Source organism: Beta vulgaris, chromosome 3 (assembly GCF_026745355.1).
Source record: "Beta vulgaris subsp. vulgaris cultivar EL10 chromosome 3, EL10.2, whole genome shotgun sequence".
NCBI lineage: Eukaryota > Viridiplantae > Streptophyta > Magnoliopsida > Caryophyllales > Amaranthaceae > Beta > Beta vulgaris.
The window spans coordinates 10055369-10077373 of NC_079204.1; the positions used below are offsets into that span (position 1 = coordinate 10055369).

The window sequence follows — 22005 nt, forward strand, 5'->3', positions numbered from 1 at the left end:
TATATAATATATATATGACAATATAAATTCATTAAGGCATCAGACTTTTTGCAGGGGGGGGACACTGTCTCCTCCCCCATTCACTTATATAATAAAGATATTATTACTCATAAATTTCATAATTGATTTTATTAGCTTTTCGTAATATTCTGTCTAGATATTGAAAAATGAATGTTATGTCATGATAAGTTGTTTTTTAAAAAAAAATCTAAGGTATTGGGGATAAAAATAACAATTTCAATGAAATTAGGATAAGAGACTGATATTAGCTAATAAAAGTGCTAGAAATCAAAATTTTTGTCTATGTCTCTATAATTACTTATAATTATAAGATTTTATTATGTTTTACTTTAAAACATTAAGTAATAAAATGTAGTGGATTAGTCGTTAAACTCTCACATTTCATTTCAAAGGTCATGTATTTGAATCCTAGCACTTTTACAATTTTCACATACCTTATTCACTATATTTTTTGTCCGACAAACAACAACAAAAATTATAATATAATAACTTTGAATATTCTAACTCTACAATATGAATATATTTTGTACAAAAGGCCTAATTTTAACTGAAGTCCTAATTCAAATTGTAGTTTGTAACTTTGATATATTAATATATTAACTATTTCTTTTTATACATTACTTTAATACAAAATTAAATATAGTATAGATGAATCTTATTTTAAAGTATTTTTTTAAACACTTTTCAAATGTATAAAAATTATAACTTTCTGACTAAAAAGTATAATCAATTTAATATATATCAGTTTTTCATTGTGAATCAAACTCTATTTATTCTTATTGTAAACCGTATACATGTATCTTTATTAATTCGAAACTCTATTTATTTTAAGAAAAGTGACATGACATTTAATAAACGTGACATATGACGTCCAATGATAATTACAATAATAAAGACATGACACTTAATATAAACATATTTCATCTAATCTAACAAAAATTAATAAAGTACTTTAAAGATTATGAAGGCAACATACAAAAAAAAAAAAAAGGTACGAAGGGAAAATAAATTTCCTCGAGCGTGCAACTGCCGCAGCTACAACTAAGCAAATAGAGTATTTAGTTATTTACACCGTCGTCTTCTTTGTCCCCTCTCCGGCAAATTCATCACTTTCCTAAACTCAACCCAAACAAAAAGGGGGAAAAACTTTTCATCTCCAAATCCAAAAAACCCTAATTTTCTCTCTCCTCTTCATCTTCTTCCTCCTAAATCCCCCCAATTCAATTTCTAACCCTTCCTAAAAAAATGGACATTGAATCAAACGGCAGCAATAAACGCGTCTTCCATGGACTCGGAAACAAACCTCATCAAAATCACAATCAAAATCAAAGTCAAAATCAAATTCAAAAAGTTTGTTATCACTGGCAAGCTGGAAGATGCAATAGAAATCCATGTGCGTTTCTTCACAGAGAACTTCCTCCTCCTCCTCTTCCTTCTCATTCATCTTCTTCAGCTTCTACTTCCTTCAATGGCGGAAGTTCTAAGCGGGCCCATGGGCTGGGCGGTGTCGGCCCAAGAAACGACGGGTTTTCGAGTCGTAAAAACCCTAATTTTAACAATACATGGGGTAGGGTTAGTGGTGGAGCTGGTGCAGGTCCTCCTAAGAAGATGGAAAGGGTTTGTAATTACTGGGTTCAAGGGAATTGTAGTTATGGTGATAATTGTAAATTCTTGCATTCTTGGTCTATTGGTCATTCCTTTTCACTCTTGACAACTCTTGAGGGCCATCAGAAGGTAATCATATATACTAATCACTTATTACTTTTTGGTTAATTGTTTGATTAGATTCATGTTTTGATTGATGAGGATTGCTTTGCTACTTAATTTGTAAAAAAAAGCACATCATGGAATGAAGAAAAGGGATTAGCTTATAATGCGTGGATGAGAATGAGATTTGTGTCGGGCACGTTAGTGGTAGGAAGTAGATTTTGCAATGAAGTTATTTGGTGAGGCAATGGAGAAGTAACTTCTCATAGGAATATCTATTTATGTACTTGGGGGATAGGTAGGTAAGCAATTTTCTACATTTTGCGAGGAGTGGGAATTTCGATATTTCACTCTTGTTTTGTCAAACAAACAATGCACTTCTTACAGGTTTTCTTGTGTCCCATGAAGTAACCATGTAGCGAAGTGTTTAAAATTGATGGGTTTGGTTGATTGAATTTGAAGATATGTTTGATGGATTAGATTGATGTTTGGGGAGTTTTTTTGTTTGTTTGTTTTAGTTTTCGTTGCAATTGATGTTTGAATATGGAATATCTCTGCTTGCAGCGGGCTTGACTTATATTGGGTTTAAATTGATGTGTTTTGGGGTCAGGTTGTAACTGGAATCACTTTACCATCAGGGGATAAGCTTTACACAGGGAGTAAAGACGAGCATGTCAGGATTTGGGATTGTGCATCCGGACAGGTTTGTTCACTTGGACACTTGAGAATCACTCCTTCCATTATGAAATTCTTCATCTGTTCTAAAATAATTGCAACACCTTTATTTATTTATGAAATTCCAAATCAATTGTTTCTGTCTATCCCTGTCTTAATCAAATGGATTATAACGTGTTAGCTTATAGTACCAATATAATACTACTTGTTGTTCTCAGTTATAAATACTTAATATTCCTTGAATTCTTTGCAAAATCTTAGAATAATCTTGTTTTTCAAAGAGGATAGTGGATTAGAGTCGTTCAATTACTCTAGAAAATAGCCTAATGTAGTCACTATTCTTAATTATCAAGTCAAGAACTCCTAGTTGAAACTTGAATCAATAACTTTATTTTGGCTTTGTAACTTTTCGGTGCATTATGTTTGTGGCAGTGTACCCAATGTCTTGACGTCCTTAGGACTTTCATATATCAGGGCTTTTGGTATTTTAAATAGCTCTATTGTTAGTATGCGAGAAAGAACCACTCCAATTAACTGGTCTGACTTGGGAACACCGACTTTTCTTAGACTCTGCTAGAACAGGTGGAAGTCTGTGGATCTTGTTGATGATTTGACGTGATGGTAATTGGTTCTGTTTAAAGCTGGAATTTAGCTGAACCTTTGTCTTTTAGGGTGTTTGTATGTTATACCAACTGAGTAGTCATATCTAACCTTTAAAATCCTGGTGTCATTATGAGGTACTGGTGTATCATAGAAGTTGAGTTTACTGCATACTCATTGTGCTCAACATGAAGGAAGTTGATCTTATTATGATGAAAGCTCTGGTTATTAAGTGCAGAGGAAATCTTAGCGCTGGTTCATTTAGCAGTCGAATTCAGGTTCTGCATAACCATTATGAAAAATAGGAGATACTTTTACTGGATAATTAAAATGACATTAGAAAATCTATGTGTAATTATATAAACATAATTCACCAGTGACTTTTTATCTCTAAGAAACTTTCACCCGTAAGAGAAACTGATTTAAGGCAGCAACTTTGTTGGTTTCTTTTGGATCTGACGGATGGGTCATAACTCATAAATGCTGTGTGAAAGCTTGAATGTATAAATGATATCTGGGAAATGTTGATAGATAGTAGCATTCTGGAGATATGGAACTGCTGCAGTAGGTGCTATTAACCGGATGTATCAGTTCCTGATGATCGGGCAGTGTACAGCTTTAAATTGTGTCATTGTGTTTGCTTCTCCCTTCTTTCTCCCCATTTTGTAAGCTATTAGATACTCTTTTCCCTTCTATTATAAGATTTGTGATTAATTATTTGTCTTGTCAATTTTTATATGCTCTATCATAGGGGAATTTGTTCGTGAATTGTTTCTTGTTTTACAGTGTGTCAGTGCTATTCATCTGGGAGGAGAAATTGGTTGCATGATCAGTGAAGGGCCATGGGTTTTTATTGGCTTGCCAAATATGGTCAAGGTGAGGTGGGATTAAAGATTTTTTGCGGGACCTTTTGCTCTCTTTACAACCACTTGTAAGATGAGCTAACACATTGAGGTTCTCGATTGTTCTTATTTGCAGGCATGGAACATTGAGACAGTCACTGATATGAGTCTCAGTGGACCTGCTGGACAGGTTTATTCTCTGGTGGTGGGTAATGATATGCTCTTTGCTGGCACACAGGTTATTGTTTTCTGCTAAGCTTGCCCTAGTTTTTTGATAAGCTTTTGTTATAAGGGATCGTTTTGTATTGGCTTATTGGTCCAACTGCTGGATTTATTCTGTTATCTGAGCACGATCGCATGCAATACAGTTTTTCAAAGATTCTGTATTTAAGTGAAGTTTGCTGAATGCATGAACTAAATTTGTCTTTATTGTTACCCTAACTGAGTTCAGTTTTCGTTTTTTCTGAATATTAATTTAATATTTTATTTTGACTTCATTGTTATGGCCTAACTTTCTGATTGTGGAAGTACACCGATGTTTTATTTCGAGATATGTATTTTTGTTATTGTTCCTTTCCCCTTCACTCTTTTCTATTTGGTCTGTGCTAAACTTCGCCTTCGTTTTTGCTTTGAAGAATATAAGTAATTTGTAATTTTCTCTCCATGATATCAACCCTTTTCTCTATTCCTTCTAACCTGTTTCTCTTAAGCTTGTTCTCTCTCTCTCTTTATCTGCCCCCCATTATTTAGTTTATTTTTACTATTGCTCTTTTTCTCCATGCCAAATTAAAGTGTGATGTTTGCTAAATGCCAAGTGTTTTCTCTTATACTGTAGGACGGGAGTATATTAGCCTGGAAATTCAATCCAGCTACTAATTGTTTTGAACCAGCTGCATCACTTGTAGGGCATACACATGCCGTCGTTACAATGTTTGTTGGAGCTAATAGACTATATTCCGGTTCGATGGACAATTCTATAAGAGTAAGCTGTTTTACAACATATATTCTGGTTATCTGTCTTTTCGAGTTTTTTGTTGTTTTACTTTGCCTCTTCAAGATATGTTATTTCTTGGCTTCAGCTACGCACTTAATCTTGCTTTTTTGCAGGTGTGGAATCTTGAAACACTGCAATGCATACAGATATTGACGGAGCACACTTCAGTTGTTATGTCTGTTCTTTGTTGGGAGCAGTTTCTATTATCTGCTTCACTGGACAACACAATAAAGGTTATTACCTGTTTGCTGATATTAGGAATATGTATTGCTTTGTGATATATGGACTTAGCAATGGCTTCTTTGTTTTTTCTTTTTGGCCAATGGCTACAGTGTTATATACTTATATGCCTTCTGCTTTTCCTTGTCTCTTCCGACAACTTACTTCTTGGTTGTGCAGGTGTGGGCTGCTACTCAGAGCGGAAACTTGGAAACAACTTATACTCATACTGAAGAGCAAGTATGTTGACAGTTTTCTTTGTTCACTTTGAAATTACTGAACTGTGAAATGTTAATTTTTGCTGTTCGCTTCAAGTTATATTTATGTTCTTTGCCCAGTTTGGAATATTGTTGATCTTGGTATGTTCTTTCTTTAGTACCCCTCTTAAGAAGATATACTTGCTTATGAATGGTGATGCATAATTCTTTTTTCTTTAGCTGCTTTAATTCAAAGATTATCCTTGTAGGCAGATGATGCCTTAGTTTCGAGAGGCACAGGGTGGATTGAGGGGTAAGGTGATCAATTCAAAGTGCAAGGGATGAGAATGTCATACTCATCATAAACAAGTTGCAAGGTTTTATAAATCGGTTAAGAAAAACATAAATAACGACACTTTGTGATGCTTTAGGCTTCACCTTTTGTTTTAGATACTTGATGTTCAGGGTATGGCTCTCCCACTTATGAGAGTCCTGATGAAAGCTGTAAGTACTACAATATCCAGCCAATGAAGGTGATTAAAAAGGAGAGGCTAAATAGAGGTTGGAAATATTGACTGTATCTGGTTAGGCCGAGTGTTAATAGGAGAAAGATAAATGAAACTTAATCCTAGCTAGTCCAGAAGTTGAAAATGTTAAGTACTCCCTCCGTCCCAAAATATAGTTCCCATTTCCATTTTGGGTGTCCCAAAATATTCCATATTTAGTTCCACATTTTTCTGAAATTTGTCTAGAAAAATCGTGTCCCATCATTTATTTGCTTCTTGAATTTTGATTTTTCCTTTGTTTATTCAACCAAAATGTTACAATTAATGCTCTTTCACCAATTATTCTCCATTCTCTCTCCTAAATTATCTTTTCCCATACAACATTTGTTTAAATAAACTATTTTTTTTTTTTTTTACTATTTCTCTTAGATTCTACTTACATAAATTACCGTGAAAAAAGGGAAATGGGAACTATATTTTGGGACGGAGGGAGTATTAAAGAGTTGAGGAAATATTAGATTGGTAACTACAGAATTGTATTCTTTACTTTAATTAATGAGGTTATTTCTAGTGCATTAGACAAGGAAATGGATTATTAGGGGGATGAAATTTGGTTGGACATGCAAAACTGGAATCACATTATGGTGTATGTTGTGGGTTTTCCATTCTGATAAATGTAGGTACTGTTATCTTCTATATTTTGTTTAGGGTCAATTTGACTTGGCCTGCGTATGAGATAAGATAAGGTATGTAAATTATTGTCTTCATCGGTTGCCATCTTTGGCAGTGAATGCATGGTGGTTATTGACAACGACCTGGGTTTGTGTTGCTAGATTCTGAGTAAAAGAGGTGTAAGCTCTGGATATTCAGAGTGAATGATTTGCTTAGGAGCCCTTGCAATGGTAGTAAATTGGGTTGCTTGCTCTCATGCTTGGACGTGTAAGCAGTGAATTTCATGCTCAATCCTATATATTACAAAAAGAAAAAGTTGAATTCACTTGGAAGCAAGAATTGGTAGTATGTTGTTGCACCCTCCTTTTGTTGTCACTGTAGGTTGGTTGAATAGTCAGCTTCGTATGAGAAAATGACCCTTTTACCTCATTGGTCTTAAAAAGGTTTAGCAACTTATCGCTATAAACAAATAGGCCTAAGTCAAATGTGCCTACCTCATTTTTCTGGAAATCAGAGAAAACTTGGTGCGTATTGGAAGTGAGTTATTTTGGGGTCTCATCTCTGATTCTGTCCATCCTTTTCTAAATAGTTGTGTTCCTAATTCACTTGATGGTTCTCATATCCTTTCTTCTTCTAAGAGGAGAAGTATAAGGTTTTTGGTTTTTTTTTTCGTGAGTATTGAGAAGTTTTCTTAAGAAACAAAAATTTAAAAAATTATGAGAGTCTTCGTTTGTTGTTACTTTATTCAGCCTAGATCTGATTGGTCGAGGATGGTTGTTTAATTTTTAGTTGCTTGGAAGAGGAGGATTGAAATTCTTGGATTGCTGGCTTGTGAATGTAGTTCTCTTGTAATTGTGGTGTTACACAAGGGGAGGTAAGCAACTTTCAAGTATCAAAGCTTCTTCTCATATATAGAATTCCAATATAGACGGAGCGAAATGTATTACAGTACGCAGCTTGTGTTTTACTCATTACTCTTTCCCATGGTCTATTCATACTTCAATCGACGATATTATGTTCTTGGTCATTACAACACCGGCTCCATTCGTGTTCAGAGAAAGCTATTATAGGGTAGCAGATTTTCTTTTTGAAAAAAGGTCTCTCCATCTCTGCTGCCTCGCTGAATGTTGTTTCTGACTCGGACCCAGCTTTGATCAACTACTCATTTTTGATTCATTAGGTGTCTCCCTTGAGAGAAGGGTACCCTAGCGCTCATTCTTGTACCTTTAAAAAAAGGCTCGTCATTTTGCTGAATTTGCTGAGTAGGTCTTGATTCATTCTTTAGATTGAGGTCTGAGGGTATGGACGTATGGTATCCTCCTGTAGCTCATTTCAATATGCAGTTATGTGGCAATGTTTTTATGGGAGTGGGATTGAGGGAGTAGAACTTGGAACAGATCTTGAGCAGGGGAATGAAATTTTTGTTTGACTGTTCATGTGGAACTTGTTTAGTTCATTAGTTGTATTTTTATTTCTATTGGGAATGATATCAACCAGTTTACTAGCCCCCGAGACAGAATAGGGTCAAAGTGTTCTTACTCAAAGTCCCACCGAGTCAATTATTCCTGTCTGTTGTGAAAATTGCAAAACACAAATTTGCAGATGATAAATCCTCATCTCTCACGCATCATCTCATTTCGACTTAACAAAGGAGTTTCTTCTATTACCATTCCCGTGTGGGATGCGTGTGGATCGTCTTGACTTGATTGTTGCTTGAAGTGTTCTGATGTTTTTTTTTATGGAATCGATATGCTGAAGTTTCTTGAACTTTTTATATTTATAATCTTCTGCTAAGAAAATAGACACTCATAGCTGATGCTGGGAGTTCACTCTTTTACTCTATTTTCTCCCGTATGAATTTGGAGTTCATGATCTCGATGATGATTGATATGCAGGGAATTCTCACTCTCTGCGGGATGTTTGATTCAGAAGCAAAGCCGGTCTTACTTTGTTCCACTAATGACAATTTTGTGCACGTATATGACTTGCCATCGTAAGTTTTCATGCTAGTTGGGGAAATTCACTACATTCTCTTGTGATACCAGCAGTGTTATCAGAGCTGATTTATGGGCTGGGACCTTAATTAGGCGGCCCTTTTGGCCTGGCTCGTCAGGCTGGGCAGAAAATTGGCTGCCCATGCCGGTAAACCCAGCTTGTGTTTATGTGAATATCACGGGAGTGAATTACGCCATATTATATGATCGTGTATGTTTTAGATGACACAACTATTGTTCCTTTAGGTTTACGGAGAGAGGCAAGATCATTTCAAAGCAGGAGATACGAGCTGTTCAAGCAGGTCCTAGTGGATTATTCTTCACCGGTGATGGGAATGGTCAAGTGAGGGTATGGAACTGGTTAAAAGAACCAAAGACGGCTGTGTAACTTATCTTTTTTTTTGCCATGGCCCTTAGGGCCACATATTTTTCTTTTTCTTTCGAGAAATTTTTTGCGAGAAGATAGCTCTGGCCTATGCTCCTTTGTAATTGGACATGGATTTGGCACATTTTCAAGTTGTCTTCTACATTGTTATGTACTATTTTGGTCGAAGAAGAGATTTTTTCTCTAGAGCAGCTTTGCTGGGATTCGTTGTGTATTTATAGCCTGATGAGAGAAAGAGGTTGTGTAACAAATGAGGTTGTGTAACAAATAACTTCTATGTATGTAAACCACCCAGAGAATTTGTCAGTATACGCTTTGACGAATAATTTGTTGAAGGCGCTAATAAAATATAGCCCTGCCTATTTTCTTCTATCATAATTTGTGCCCAATTTCTATCTTAATTTATGTGAAATTGTGAATGAATAGAACGAATGTGGAGTACGTGGTCCATATGTACACTTGCAAATTAGCAATAAAAGAAGCTTGTATAAATATATGAACCGAAACACTTTGTGAAGTTTGTACTAATGACGTAAAAACCACTACTATCGTGTAGCTAGTCTTTTGACAGTCCGTCTTGCCTATATTGCTGATGCAAGACTTCTTAAGCTCCTGAGGTTTTTGGTACAAGTTTTACCATATGATGATAAAGTATTGTTTAATTTTTTAACTTTTATCCTAATTTTTTAACCGTTGATAAGAAAAAGGACCTTACTAGACTAACACTTCGCTTAGGTCCGTCAATCTATCCACAGGTCAACGCTTTGGGATAGGAGGATGTAAAGAAATCCCTACTCCCAAGCATAAGTAGGTAGTGGGATTCGAACTTGTGACAAGGTGAGTTCTCCACCAAGCAAGCTTGGTTCATTTAATCGTAAAACTATTTATACAAGAACTGGCAACTTTTATTCCCCTTGGATCTGATCAATATATATATATATATATACACACACGTAATAACATACTACTTTGGGCTGAATTTACGCATAAATTCAAAGTACTAATGAAGTATTCTTAAAGACCCTTTTCAATGTGAGAACAATTCTCGAAAAAAGGAAAGTTCAAATTCTGGATGCAATTCCTATAAGGATATCATTTATAACATTTACTGACCTTGCTTACAAGACAACAACGATTAACTTACTGACTTGGCTTACAAGACAACAACAACAATTAACATTTAACACTCTTATTGCTTGCATTTATGCATGTCTGTAATAATTTGATTCTTACACACTTTCTACAAATTAAACATAACCTTAATCGCATCACCGCCACGAGCACTGGTTTCGAAGGCTTCTTCTACCTCCTTCTGTGAGAACCCGAACCTGTGGGTGATAAGGGGCTTCACATCCACTTTACCACTGCTAAGAAAGTCGAGGCATAGAGGCCAAGTATTTTTGTAGCGGAATACACCCACAATATCTACTTCCCTGTTATTTAAAAAGAAACATGTCATCTCTACATAATTGCCACATCAATTTTTCGGGCCTTTTCTTTTTTCCTGTGCATGTAAGAATTCTTAGATATTACTAACAAAAGTCGGGTTATTTGGAAAACTGTTTTCCACTGAACATACGAGAAAGGGGCACTTTGGTAAAGTCACTTGATCTCGTCCCCATTCTATTTCTTCTCATTGTTCAATAGAGAACAAGTTCTCCATCTAACCTTTTCCTGGTAACAATACCTTACGGCTGCAGCAGTGAGAGGGACAGTCATCTCGCCATGGCCCAAGCCAATGAGGCACACTTTACCACCTTCACGGGTTGCACTAAGAGCAGTCGACATAGTCTTGTTGAATCCTGCACAATCAAAGGTTACATCTACTCCTCTTCCCATAGCCTTGTGAATCTTAGCAACCTCTTCCGGTATATCCTGTAATAGCAAAGGAGACAGAAGAGATGGAGGTATAGAGTAGCAGATGAGGCTTCATAGGATTTTCAGTACTAGAAGATGTATGTATAAACATGTTGCAAACCTGTATATTAATTGAAACCTTGACGATTTCATCTGCACCAAGTTGCTTTGCAACAGATAAACGGTAATCATCTACATCCACTATGACTATTCTAGGGGATCCAAAAGCACGAGCTGATAGCAATGTCACGAGCCCGATAGGTCCTGCCCCCATAATCAATGCAGTGGTTTCGGGACCAACATTGGCACGACGACAAGCATGAATACCAACACTTAATGGCTCACACATAGCCCCTTCTTCCAAACTGACATTATCTGGGAGTTTGAAGCATAAATCTGCAGGATGTACCACCTGCCATTGTCACTCATGCATTAAACACTAAAATGATCGGGCATATGTTCAATAAAGCTGATGTTTAATTTCAACACCAAATACTAGCCAAACCTGATAATATTCCTGCAACTTAATAGAAGCTTACAAGTAGTTAGTTACCTGATTAGCAAGAGAGCCATGAACAGGAGGAGTAGCAAAGAATTTCATCTCAGGACACAGATTGTAGCGGCCATCTTTGCAAAGATTACAACGCCAACAACTGATCCCAGGCTCCAAAGCAACACGATCTCCAGCCACTAATGACTTAACATCACTTCCAACTTCTTCAATAATTCCAGCACATTCATGTCCAATTACCATAGGTTCTTTCACTATGAAATCCGCACACCTTAAGGTCTACAAACAATGACAACAAGAACAACAATGCTAAAGCCTTAATCCCAATAGCATGAGGTCGGCTGCATGAGTCAAGATTCTATCTTTAATAGACATTTAAATAGATTACATAACCAAACAAGAAACATACGATGGTGTGGGTCCCACATGAGTGCAATTACCAAATCGCCCTTCCTTCGTCTTGTGTGGCATTCAACTTTTTGTTATTTAGCTTTTCTAAAAATTTCTTTCTCCAAATGCAATATGAGCATATCACAGTTATTTACTAGGCACAGCTCATATTACAACATGAACTTAAATTGATGAGGCAAATTTAACAAGCTAGATATGAATAACTACTAGAAAATCAAAACTTAACATTCAGTATCTTCTGTTGATTTTTAGTACAAAATTTGAAGATAAAGCTGAAAAAACTGGGTTTTTAGTACCTTGAGATAGTGAACATCACTTCCACATATACCAACAGCCTTCATTCTAATTCTTACATCATGAGGTCCTTGAGAAAATCACACCAAAACATTCAGATCATTACATATTTAACAGATTTAAAAGTTAGAATAAATGCAAGACTAAGCACTGTTCACTTTAGCTTCAAGTAATCTATAAACATCAATTTCTATCAGCAAAAATCAGTTCTCATCAACAAAAATCAGATTAAATCAGTAAACTTTAACACTAGAGTATCATCAAAAATCAATTTCAATATTTTCTTAGTTGATGAAAAATTAAGTGAAGTGCAAAACATGGTTTAACTAAATAAAGTCAATTCATATACAAGTGATTTGAAAGTTCAATTGATCATACCTCATCTTTGAAACATAAGAGCAAGATAAAAAGGAAAAAAAGAATGAAAACTAGATAAAAGATGAAGTTTTGAGGGGTAATATAGTAAGTATACCAAGGGGAGGGAGCACAAATGGCTGGATTTTGAGTGTGTTAATTCCTGTCAACCAAGCAGCCATGTTCTGCTCTACTTCATCACCTCCATGAGATTTTCCTCCTTTACCCATTTTTTTTTTTTTTCTCACTCTCTCTCTTTCTCTGGGTTTTTCTCTTGGTATGTTTATCTTAACTCATGAGATGAGCAGAGTTTTATACTTTAGAAAATTGACAATTTTGATATTGCAAATTCTAGAGGTTTTTTAATTGTTTCCTCTTAAGCTATTAGTATTTAGTAGTATTTTTTTTTTTTTTTTGATTTTAATACTTCCCCGTTTCTGTTTATTCTTATTATTTAGAATCTTTTTGATATAGAAAAAAAAGTCAAAGTAAGAAAAACAAATAGGAATAGAGAAAGTAGGATATACTATTTTGTTTGGTGTCACTGTTTCCTAAGTTTATATGTATTATATTTAATATAATAATAACTAGGTAAAATTTAGGAAAAACTTTTATCATAAACTCGAGTGTACGTGTGTTAAAAAAGACACATGTTATATGCTTGCAGTGCTTGAAAGTGCCTAGGAAAGATTTGATTAGAGATTTGGAAAACTTAAAAAGCAGTATAATTTAGAATAATGGGAATCAATGACAGGTTTCTTTGGATTAATATGGAAAAAAATGTGTTTATCACGATTATTAATTTAGATTTTCTTGGCAACGTGTGATTCTCAGTTTGTATGAGGCATGAAATTTTTTTGCTTTAATAATATGTAATGTATAAATCTTAGATTGACGCTTATCTAGGGCCCAGATGACTAGGTGAGTGGAAGGAGTCTTTATCGAGTTGTATGAAACAGCAAAATCTTCCTCTTTATGAAAGCAATTTACCAAGCTAGCATCTCCACAATGAGGCTTTGGATTTTTATTTTTTTTGGAACTTCAAAAATTCAGAAACCTTATCCTAATACAATTATCTCAGAATATTATTAGGCCACCAAAATGAATATGAAGAATAGGCTATATAACCAACAGAAGTGAAGCACCAAATGACTATAAATGAGTAATGACATATCTCAATACAAAATGAGCATATATATGCTCCAGTTCAGGCAAGGTAGCACGGAAACAAATCATTACATGCACCTGGCTTGCGAGTATCTAAGACAGTGCTTTCGCCAGTCATGTGTCACCCGTGTGTACGTGGCATACTAACACGCCAACGTGCCTTCGTGCACACTTCGGACCGGAGCACCATTATGGGTGTTTTTTGGTATGGCATGAAAGAAACGTCATCCTTCATGGGCGCACATGTCATGCACACTTCATACTGGGAGCACCACAAGTTCTCCTAGCACACCGTATAATGCATTGGTCTAGGAAGCCGTCAGCTAATAAATTTCATGATTCTCATGGCTATGGTACTCGGATTAGCGTATTCTTGTCCAACATGGGTATTGGGGTATGTGTTCAAGTGTTTCAGCTGGCTAGTTTCATGATTTTGGTCCAGATGAAATGTTGAGGATCATATGTATACACGGATAGTTACTCTCCTGGGTATAGAGGCCTAATTAAGAACCACAGTGGACTCTGCTAGCTGGTTACTTCTATAGAACTCCAGGCCGATGGCTTTTGCACAAGATTTTCCTCCATCAACTCTCTGTACTTCATAGCAGCATCCCATCTTTCTGCGCATGCATATGCATCCGATAGAAGTACATAGTTCCCACTATTACCAGCATCTTCTTCAAGAAGTTTGCTTGAAACAATCTCAGCTAAGCCAACATTTCCATGGAGCCTGCAGGCACTCAACAAAATCCTCCATAATACAACATCAGATGGTGTTTTCATCTCAATTATCAAATCATATGCCCTCTCCAATTCACCAGAACGACCCAAAAGATCAACGACACAGCCATAATGTTTCATTTGTGGCGTCATTCTATAAATTTTCTGCATATTTTCGAAATATTCCATCCCTTTATCTACCAACCCAGCATGCGAGCAAGCTAGCAATATCCCGACAAAAGTTCCATTTGTTGGCTTAACATTTTTGTTTAACATCTCCTCAAAGAGCTGAATAGCAGAATTGGCAATACCATTTACTGCAAGCCCTGTTATGACTGCAGTCCATGTCACACTGTCTTTCTCACTCATATCATGAAACACTTGCAATGACTTCTCAACATCCCCGCATTTGCAGTACAAGTCAATTAAAGAATTACCAACATAAATGTCCACTCTAATGTTATGCTCAATGATGTACTCATGAATTTTCTTGCCCATATCAAGCAAACCTAGACGAGCACAAGCAGAAAGCACACTAGATATAGTAATTTCATCAGGTTTAATCTTATTCAACATCATATTCTGAAAATGTTTCACAGCATCTGAAAATTTGCCTGCTTGTAAGTACCCAGTAATCATTGATGTCCAAGAAATCACATCCCTCTTTGGCATTTCATCAAAGAGCTTTCTCGCTGAAATCAAATTACCAATTTTTGCATAACCTATCATCAAGGAATTCCATGAGACTGTATTCTTTTCACTCATCCTATCAAACACTCCCTGAGCAAATTCCATCAAACCGCGCTTTCCATACATATCAATCAAAGTATTACCCAAATAAACATCTATTTTAACACAATTTTTTTCAATGTAATCCACCATGTAATCAGCAATATTCCACTCAGACAACATACTACAAGCCATGATAACTTTCACCATAGTCACAGCATCCACCATCACATTTTCCACCTGCATCGCATCGAAAACACCCAAAACTTCCCTGTACATATTGCACTGACTATACCCACAAACCAATGAGTTCCAAGAAACTAAATCTCTCTCAGACATTTCATCAAACACCTTCTGAGCAGAACCCATTTCTCCAGATGACCCATACATATGTATCAATGCATTTGACACAAACAAATATGAATCAAACCCAAGTGTTAACACTTCAGCATGAATCTTTTTACCCTGCACAACATCTGAAATACGACCACATGCCTTAAGAACAAATATATAAGTCAAATTATTCCCATATAACCCATGATTTTTCATGTCATTATACATGTGAATTGCTTTAATGGGATCATCACTTTTGGACAATCCCCTGATCATATAGTTCCAAAGCAAAAATGTGGGTCGTTGAATTTCATCAAAAACAATATGGGCTTTACGTAATGTGGATGAAGAGAGAGAATATGAATGCAAAACCAGAGATACTGAATGTGCATCTTTGTGTTTTTCAGTTCTAATCAAGTGACCATGAAGCTCTTTAATGGCGTCACTAGAGATTGAATTTTTGAGTAATTCTTGTGTTTTGGTTGTGAAAGAGAAGCTGCCTAGTTGACGTGAAAAGGGTCTAATGAATTGCATAGGAAATCAATGACAGTCAACAAGACAACAACGAGGGAAGTTGGATTTTTTTTTGACATTAGTTTTTTAGTAATTTCTTTTTATGATCTATGGGATTTGAGAAGGAAAATGTATTTGTATTTTTTGTTGGGTCTCCACTGAAAATTCCTTGGTAAGAAAAAAAATCGTACTAGACCAATATTTCTTGCAGGTCAGCCGACTCAGTTATACATGTCAATGCTCGTGAAGTAGAGTATATAAGAAAATCATTACTCTCAAACACAAGTAGGTAGTGGGGTTCAAACTTGTGACCTTAAAGTCATAAGGTGAGTTTTCCGCCACCTCTATCAAACAAGCTTGGTAATGTACTTGTTGTAGTAAGGGATGTATTTAGTATTTGAGTCTAAGCCACACAAAGTTGGTTTACAGATTTCCATATTTATTCGCAGAGCACACTTAAAAATTAGCGTAAAAAGTGATCCCGTTGAGATAAATAGTAGGAGTTTAGGACAGTCATATGGCAACACCGTATCATTCAAAAATTAAACTTGATTTTAGGAGTCAGGTAAGGATGAAATCATATTTTACGAACCAATTAGTTGAGTCTCATACTTTATTTGTCCAAAATAGTACGTAAAAAACTCATATGAACGGGATCAGGGGCGGATCCAAGATTTCAAATTTGGTGGGGCACCAAATTACAAAAGAAAAATCATAATATCATATTTTAGAACAATGCAACACTTTAATTTTCACAACCTTAATAAATAATAGTAAGTATTCAATACTATCTCCATTTTTAGTATATTTAACATATTGACTTTCACATCAACAGATGCAACTTTTATTTCAATTTATTACTAAACTTTATAAGAAGCTGATATAAATTTATTTAATGTAAATAGAAATCAAAACAAAATTTTAAATAGTAAAATTTATTTTTAAGTATTTGTAAATAAATCTTGGTCATAATTAATATATTTGAATAATGTCGAAAGTCAAATTGTTGCATTTATTTGTAAATGAAAGAAAAAGTAATCGTTATATCACAACAACAAAAAAAAAGAGGTTAAAATTAGAGTTAGAATTCGGGGAGATGGATACTATTTAAAATATGAAATGAAGATCCAAAATGGAGAAGAAAAAAAAATGCTAAAATAGAGAAGAGAAAGAGTAATAAGGAAAAAAGAAAAAAAAAACAAAACAAAAGCAAATAAGAAAGAAAAAAAAAGAAAAAAACAAAAAAAAAAAAGCAGACAATGCAAGAACGGAAAGTCCAACCTGGGGGGCGGCAACAGCAATTACTTTATTACATGTTACTGAGAACCACTGAACCAAATTATATTATATGTTATTTTTTTACACGCGTTTTAATTTTAACCTATTGTAAAAATCTGCCTGACCCTTAAAAGTAAAAAGAATCTGACTATTCAACCTACCTATTGTAAAAATCTGCCTTACCCTGAACGGGATGCGCACTAATAGAGTTATGTAGGTGGTAAAACTGGTAATGATTACAACTTCTACTATTTTGTCTTTCTATCTCCTCATATTTTCTTGCCTTTTCATTTTCATTCTCATAACTGCTTTATTTTTTCTTTCTTCAATTTCTTCTGTTTTTTAGTTTTCGTGATATAGTTGATTGTACAATTAAACCTGATATAGAAGATTAGGATTATATATATTGTCAGTTTCGATAAAGCGTGTTTGTGTGTGGTGTAGTGTACGTATTTCTTTGTGGTATAGTGTGTTTATGTGTGCTACATTATGTTTATTTGTGATAATGTTTCTTTGTGCTATAGTGTGTGATCTAGTGCATTTTTTTTTTCCGATATAGTGTATCTGTTTGTGGCATAGTGTGTTTCTCTATGATATAATATATATATTTGCAATAGCTATAATGTTTCTTTGTATTATAGTATATTTGTTTATGATATAGTATATTTTTCTTTTATATAGTGTATCTGTTTGTGATATATTGGGGTTTTGTGTATTATACTAGTATGTGTCACGATTCACGTATGTGAACCTGGTGCATAATTTTAGTATGAACTAGGTCCATATAAATCAAATTGCTTCTATTATTATTTGGTTTGAAAAAAGCAGCACTGCAAGGACATTATTTTTGTTTGGAAAAGAAACATAGAAATCACAACTAGGAATACGAAATATAAAGAAGGGTTAAGCTTAAGCCCATAGGGGTTGTATGTTCTCCATAGAAAAAGTTGAGGGTGATGAATGATCTTGTTGCGTTAAGTACTTATGAGCCGATATCCAAAGAAAATCAACAAATCATACCTTGTTTTTCTTCTTTAGAATCATCATAATCAATATAAGTTGGTAGCGTTAAGATATTGCTTTCCAAATGGCACTTTGTGACAATTCATCTTGTAGCTTGTAAGATGAAACTTCGAATTAGTGGACATTGTTTTAATTTTATTCCATGATATTGAGGGTGGTCAGTTTCTGTTAGTTGGGAAATATTGTAACGTTAAGCATGTTGGAGTTTGTAGTAGAAATTATAAGTTTGTTTTTTTTAAAAAAAATTATCAAAAAAAAAAAACTTTTAAAAGTTCAGTTTTGCGAAAAAAAAAATTTATAAAATTTTCTTTGCGAAAACATATCAAAAAGTAAATTATTTCTGCAAGATGAAACCTAAACTCATTTTCGATGTTGACCATGAACTTTTCAGCGTTGGCCACTTCTATTTCCCTTCTTCCTCCATAATCACCACCTAGCCACCACTATCTACACATGCCGCCAGCCCCCTACCCACCCTTGCAACACCCACTTCACCCCCAACCCCCACAACCTACAACCCACCCCACCACCACCAGCAGCCCCAAACCCCCAACCCCTCCCTCCACCCCCTCAGGCGGCAGCCCCCCACCCCGTACGCGACTGCCTCTGTAATTTTTCAACCTTGGCTGGGTGGAGGGGGAGCTGCGAGGGGAGGGGGTTGCAGAGGGGAGGGGGCTGGCTGCAGCTGTTGGTAGTGGTGGCTATGTGTTAACTATGGAGGAAGAAGGGAAATAGAAGTGGTCAACACCGTAAAGTCCGTGGTGAACACTGTAAAATGATATTAGGTTTCATCTTGCAAAAATAATTTACTTTTTGGTTTGTTTTCGCAAAGAATGATTTATAAGGTTTTTATCGCAAAATTGAACTTTTAAAAGGTTCTTTTTGGCAAAATTTTCTTAAAAGAATATGAAGTGTTTTTTTTTAATCTTTTGTCCCACATTGAAAAAATAGAAGGAAAATGTAAGGTTTATAAGCATTACTCTTCCTCTACCCTTTGAGTTGAGTAGCAATGATGTTTTTAGTGGGTATGTGGTGATGTGTGGTTAATGATCATTTGTTGTGACTGATTAACCGACCGTTTTCCTAATTACTCTCCACATCTTCTGCCATTAACTTGATTTACTAAACGTTTTCCGACATTATCAGCCATTATCTGATAACTCTTGGTTTTCCATTTTTCTATAAATACCAGTGCTTTCGTATTCCTTGAGGATACAGATTAAACACAAACACATATTCCTCTTCTTCCATCAAGTAGTACTTGGTCTAGTGGTAAGAAGAGCACCCCTCCAACCTCAAGGTTGGGGGTTCAATCCCCACTAGAGGCACTTTAAGGGTAGGAATTCTCCTTACCTTTCCCCCTTACTCTCAAGTGTCTGTCCTATTAAGACCCGAGTGGGGTCCGAGCCACTTCTTCTTACCAAAAAAAAAAAAAAATTCCTCTTCTTCCAATTTCCTCTAATCTGAGCAATATTATAGAGCTGTCTCAATCTACTTTTCTGTCAACACCGGAAACGTAGAAACCGTGTATCCCTAGAGGTTAATTGTTGTGAGTCTGTGTGTTGTAGCGGGACAAATTCAATTTTAGGACAGATAGGAGGAATTTCAAAAAAATGAATTAGATTATAAAAGAATTCTAAAATTCTTAGATTGATTAATGGATAATTGATTGCACTAGATAAAATGTAGAATAATTATATACTCCCTCCGTTTCCTAAAGATCTTCCCTCTTTCCGTTTAAGGGTGTTTCCAAAAGATCTTCCCTCTTTTGCTTTATTCCTTATTTGGCAAAATAAATTTCCCTATTTACCCTCTCATGTCACTATCATATGGTCCACCATTACATTATTAATTCAATTTTACTCTCTTTCTCTCTCCTACTTTAACCCCTTTTTATTTGTTTATTTATCTTAACCCCTTTCTCTCTCCTACTTTACTCACACCATGCCCCACACAACTTGATTTTCCTTGGTATCTGTAGGAACAGTAAGTGGGAAGATCTTGAGGAAACGGAGGGAGTATGATATTATCTCGAGGGTTAATTATTTGTCTGGTAGGACCATCTTTTAAGTTATAATAAAAGACAAAAGAAAAAGAAGTTTGCATGCATGTCATCTTTCAATTCATCTTTCAATTATCTTTTAGTGACCATTCAATGATTTGACATCACAACATATATAATTATTAGAGGAAACCGATTCGACCTAATTTGCGGAATTAGCTTTATAATCCAAATGACGTAAATATGTTATTTTTTAATCAATAAATGACTTAAATATGTGATAGTATAAATAAATTTGATGTAATTCAACGTGACAACGTCTCGACCTAATTAAAACCAACTTAGACTGGTCCTTTCGATTGCCACTTTGTTAAGTATATATGTATAGTTAGCATGTTTAACTATCTATACTAATATATTAAAAAGTAGTATTTCATTCCATGTAATCATCATACTTTTAAAAATGAGAAATATGTTTTGTATAAGATTCGACCATGTGATTCAAGTTAATTAATATACTAAAATTCGTTCTGTCAATAAACTATGTAACATTAGATGATATTTTTTTAACATGAAAATGTTAATAACCTAGAGGCATCGCCCACGACTAAAAACTTTTTTACCTGAAAGTATTATAGAAACGTACTGCTTACTAATCTCATCACAAGGAAATGGTAGATAACCAAGATTCGTATAATGGTAAAAAATTGTATCGCACTTTCCAAAACTTTAAAGTTATATAATCAAATTTTAATTGGAGCACTTCGGGGGTAGGATTTCTCTTACCCTTCTATCTAATTTCCAAAGAGCGTTTATTAAGATGAATAGGGTTGACTTAGTCACTTATGCAACATTCCAGTTCAGTAAGCCACTTTTCTGTACATGCATTTCACATAGAACTTTGATATATACTCCTACGATTCAGACAAACGTACTGTTTTATTTTCTAAGATTAGGTGGTGAATGAAAAACTAGAGCCATCTTGGACATTTTTTTGTTTACATGAATATGATCACCAAATGATGCAAGAGTGATGTTTGACAAACTTCTTTGCTCGTTATTCACCTCATTTCCTACATAGACAATCTAATATGGAATTTGCTTTGCTAACAACCTTCTTATATCACAGTGAGATTTATTATTATATTTAATTATCAATATTATTATTATTTAGGTAGGTCAGATGAATTCAACTTGTTTCGTGTTAACGTATAGACACTTCAGTGAGAATTGAACCCCATACATCGAGATTGAAATGTACTATTATAGTATTATTACCACTTGGTCAAATATAGCTCGATAGTTGATACGCAACGAAATATTTTCTCTCTACGGAACACATGATACTTATGATGTAATCAGTAATCCTTCACAACCTAAATATTTTCTTCCTTTCAATCCTTGCACTTTGCGTTTTCCATAAACCGTCCATGTCAATCAATCGCCTTTAGTTTGTTTCTTGAGCACATAATCTTCCACCTTCAAGTATGTTTCTTCATTATGATCATTACAATAGTCAATAGCATTATTATAATCTTCCATCCTGAAGTATTTTCTCATTTGATGAGATTGAAGGCTGTAACTTTTACGGCATTTTCAGTAGAAATAAATTTTCATAAAAGACAAATTTGAAACAACTATATAAATTATTTTCATCAATACATGACTGAATAAGTAAAACCAGCAGTGTGTATAAGACAGAATATAATATATTTTTTTTTGGTACCCTATGGTAGATGAAGGGTCCTGATAGGCCGTAACCTCTCGTAGTTTAACCCGGTCTGGGTTTGCGGGAAGACACTCTGAGAATGGCGAATAGATCCGACACCTAGTCCATTGCGATCTGAAGGAAAAAATCCGAGCCTACTACGACAAAAAATAATTCGAATCCAATTTCGTTTAAAAAGTCCGACTCCGAGTCGGAGGAGGGTCGGATCCCATAAAAAAATCCGACATCCAAATCCGACTCCCACTTTAAGACAATTAATTCTTTTTTTTTTT

At 35.1% G+C, this 22005-nt stretch overlaps 3 protein-coding genes across 4 annotated transcripts; 1 reads left to right on the forward strand and 2 right to left on the reverse strand.

Moving 5' to 3' along the window:
* The first annotated feature begins 994 nt into the window (after positions 1–994).
* On the forward strand, positions 995–9015 carry LOC104906419 (zinc finger CCCH domain-containing protein 48). Of its 2 annotated transcripts, XR_007272442.2 has the most exons (10): positions 995–1755; positions 2339–2431; positions 3790–3879; positions 3982–4083; positions 4681–4827; positions 4953–5072; positions 5239–5298; positions 7223–7307; positions 8329–8426; positions 8674–8704. XR_007272442.2 is itself a non-coding variant. In XM_010695159.4 (9 exons), exons 1-9 carry the CDS (start codon positions 1267–1269, stop codon positions 8813–8815), a joined length of 1341 nt encoding a protein of 446 aa, XP_010693461.2. In that variant the 5' UTR covers positions 1002–1266; the 3' UTR covers positions 8816–9015. The 2 variants fall into 2 exon arrangements, 1 of the variants encoding a protein (XP_010693461.2); XM_010695159.4 differs by lacking the exon at positions 7223–7307 and having other exon boundaries at positions 1002–1755; positions 8674–9015.
* Positions 9016–9890: 875 nt separating this feature from the next.
* On the reverse strand, positions 9891–12622 carry LOC104906418 (sorbitol dehydrogenase). The gene is made up of 6 exons (XM_010695158.4): positions 12358–12622; positions 11888–11955; positions 11223–11459; positions 10791–11081; positions 10500–10687; positions 9891–10245 (listed from the first exon to the last, which is right to left on the reverse strand). Exons 1-6 carry the CDS (start codon positions 12467–12469, stop codon positions 10053–10055), a joined length of 1089 nt encoding a protein of 362 aa, XP_010693460.2. The 5' UTR covers positions 12470–12622; the 3' UTR covers positions 9891–10052.
* A 719-nt stretch (positions 12623–13341) lies between these two features.
* LOC104906417 (pentatricopeptide repeat-containing protein At2g29760, chloroplastic) lies at positions 13342–16095 on the reverse strand. Its single transcript, XM_010695157.4, has one exon. The coding sequence runs from the start codon at positions 15720–15722 to the stop codon at positions 13932–13934; it is 1791 nt and encodes a 596-aa protein (XP_010693459.2). The 5' UTR covers positions 15723–16095; the 3' UTR covers positions 13342–13931.
* Positions 16096–22005: the final 5910 nt, after the last annotated feature.

What these genes read in the sequence shown, in the direction of transcription:
- LOC104906419 (XM_010695159.4), top strand. Translation starts at nt 1,267, where the DNA reads ATGGACATTGAATCAAACGGCAGCAATAAACGCGTCTTCCATGGACTC. An exon ending in GCTTGCCAAATATGGTCAAG is followed by an intron (nt 3,880 to 3,981) that starts GTGAGGTGGGAT and finishes TCTTATTTGCAG; the next exon opens with GCATGGAACATTGAGACAGT. An exon ending in TGCTCTTTGCTGGCACACAG is followed by an intron (nt 4,084 to 4,680) that starts GTTATTGTTTTC and finishes CTTATACTGTAG; the next exon opens with GACGGGAGTATATTAGCCTG.
- LOC104906417 (XM_010695157.4), bottom strand. Translation starts at nt 15,722, where the DNA reads ATGCAATTCATTAGACCCTTTTCACGTCAACTAGGCAGCTTCTCTTTC.
- LOC104906418 (XM_010695158.4), bottom strand. Translation starts at nt 12,469, where the DNA reads ATGGGTAAAGGAGGAAAATCTCATGGAGGTGATGAAGTAGAGCAGAAC. An exon ending in ATTTGTGCTCCCTCCCCTTG is followed by an intron (nt 11,956 to 12,357) that starts GTATACTTACTA and finishes GATTTTCTCAAG; the next exon opens with GACCTCATGATGTAAGAATT. An exon ending in CTCACTGCTGCAGCCGTAAG is followed by an intron (nt 10,246 to 10,499) that starts GTATTGTTACCA and finishes TTTAAATAACAG; the next exon opens with GGAAGTAGATATTGTGGGTG.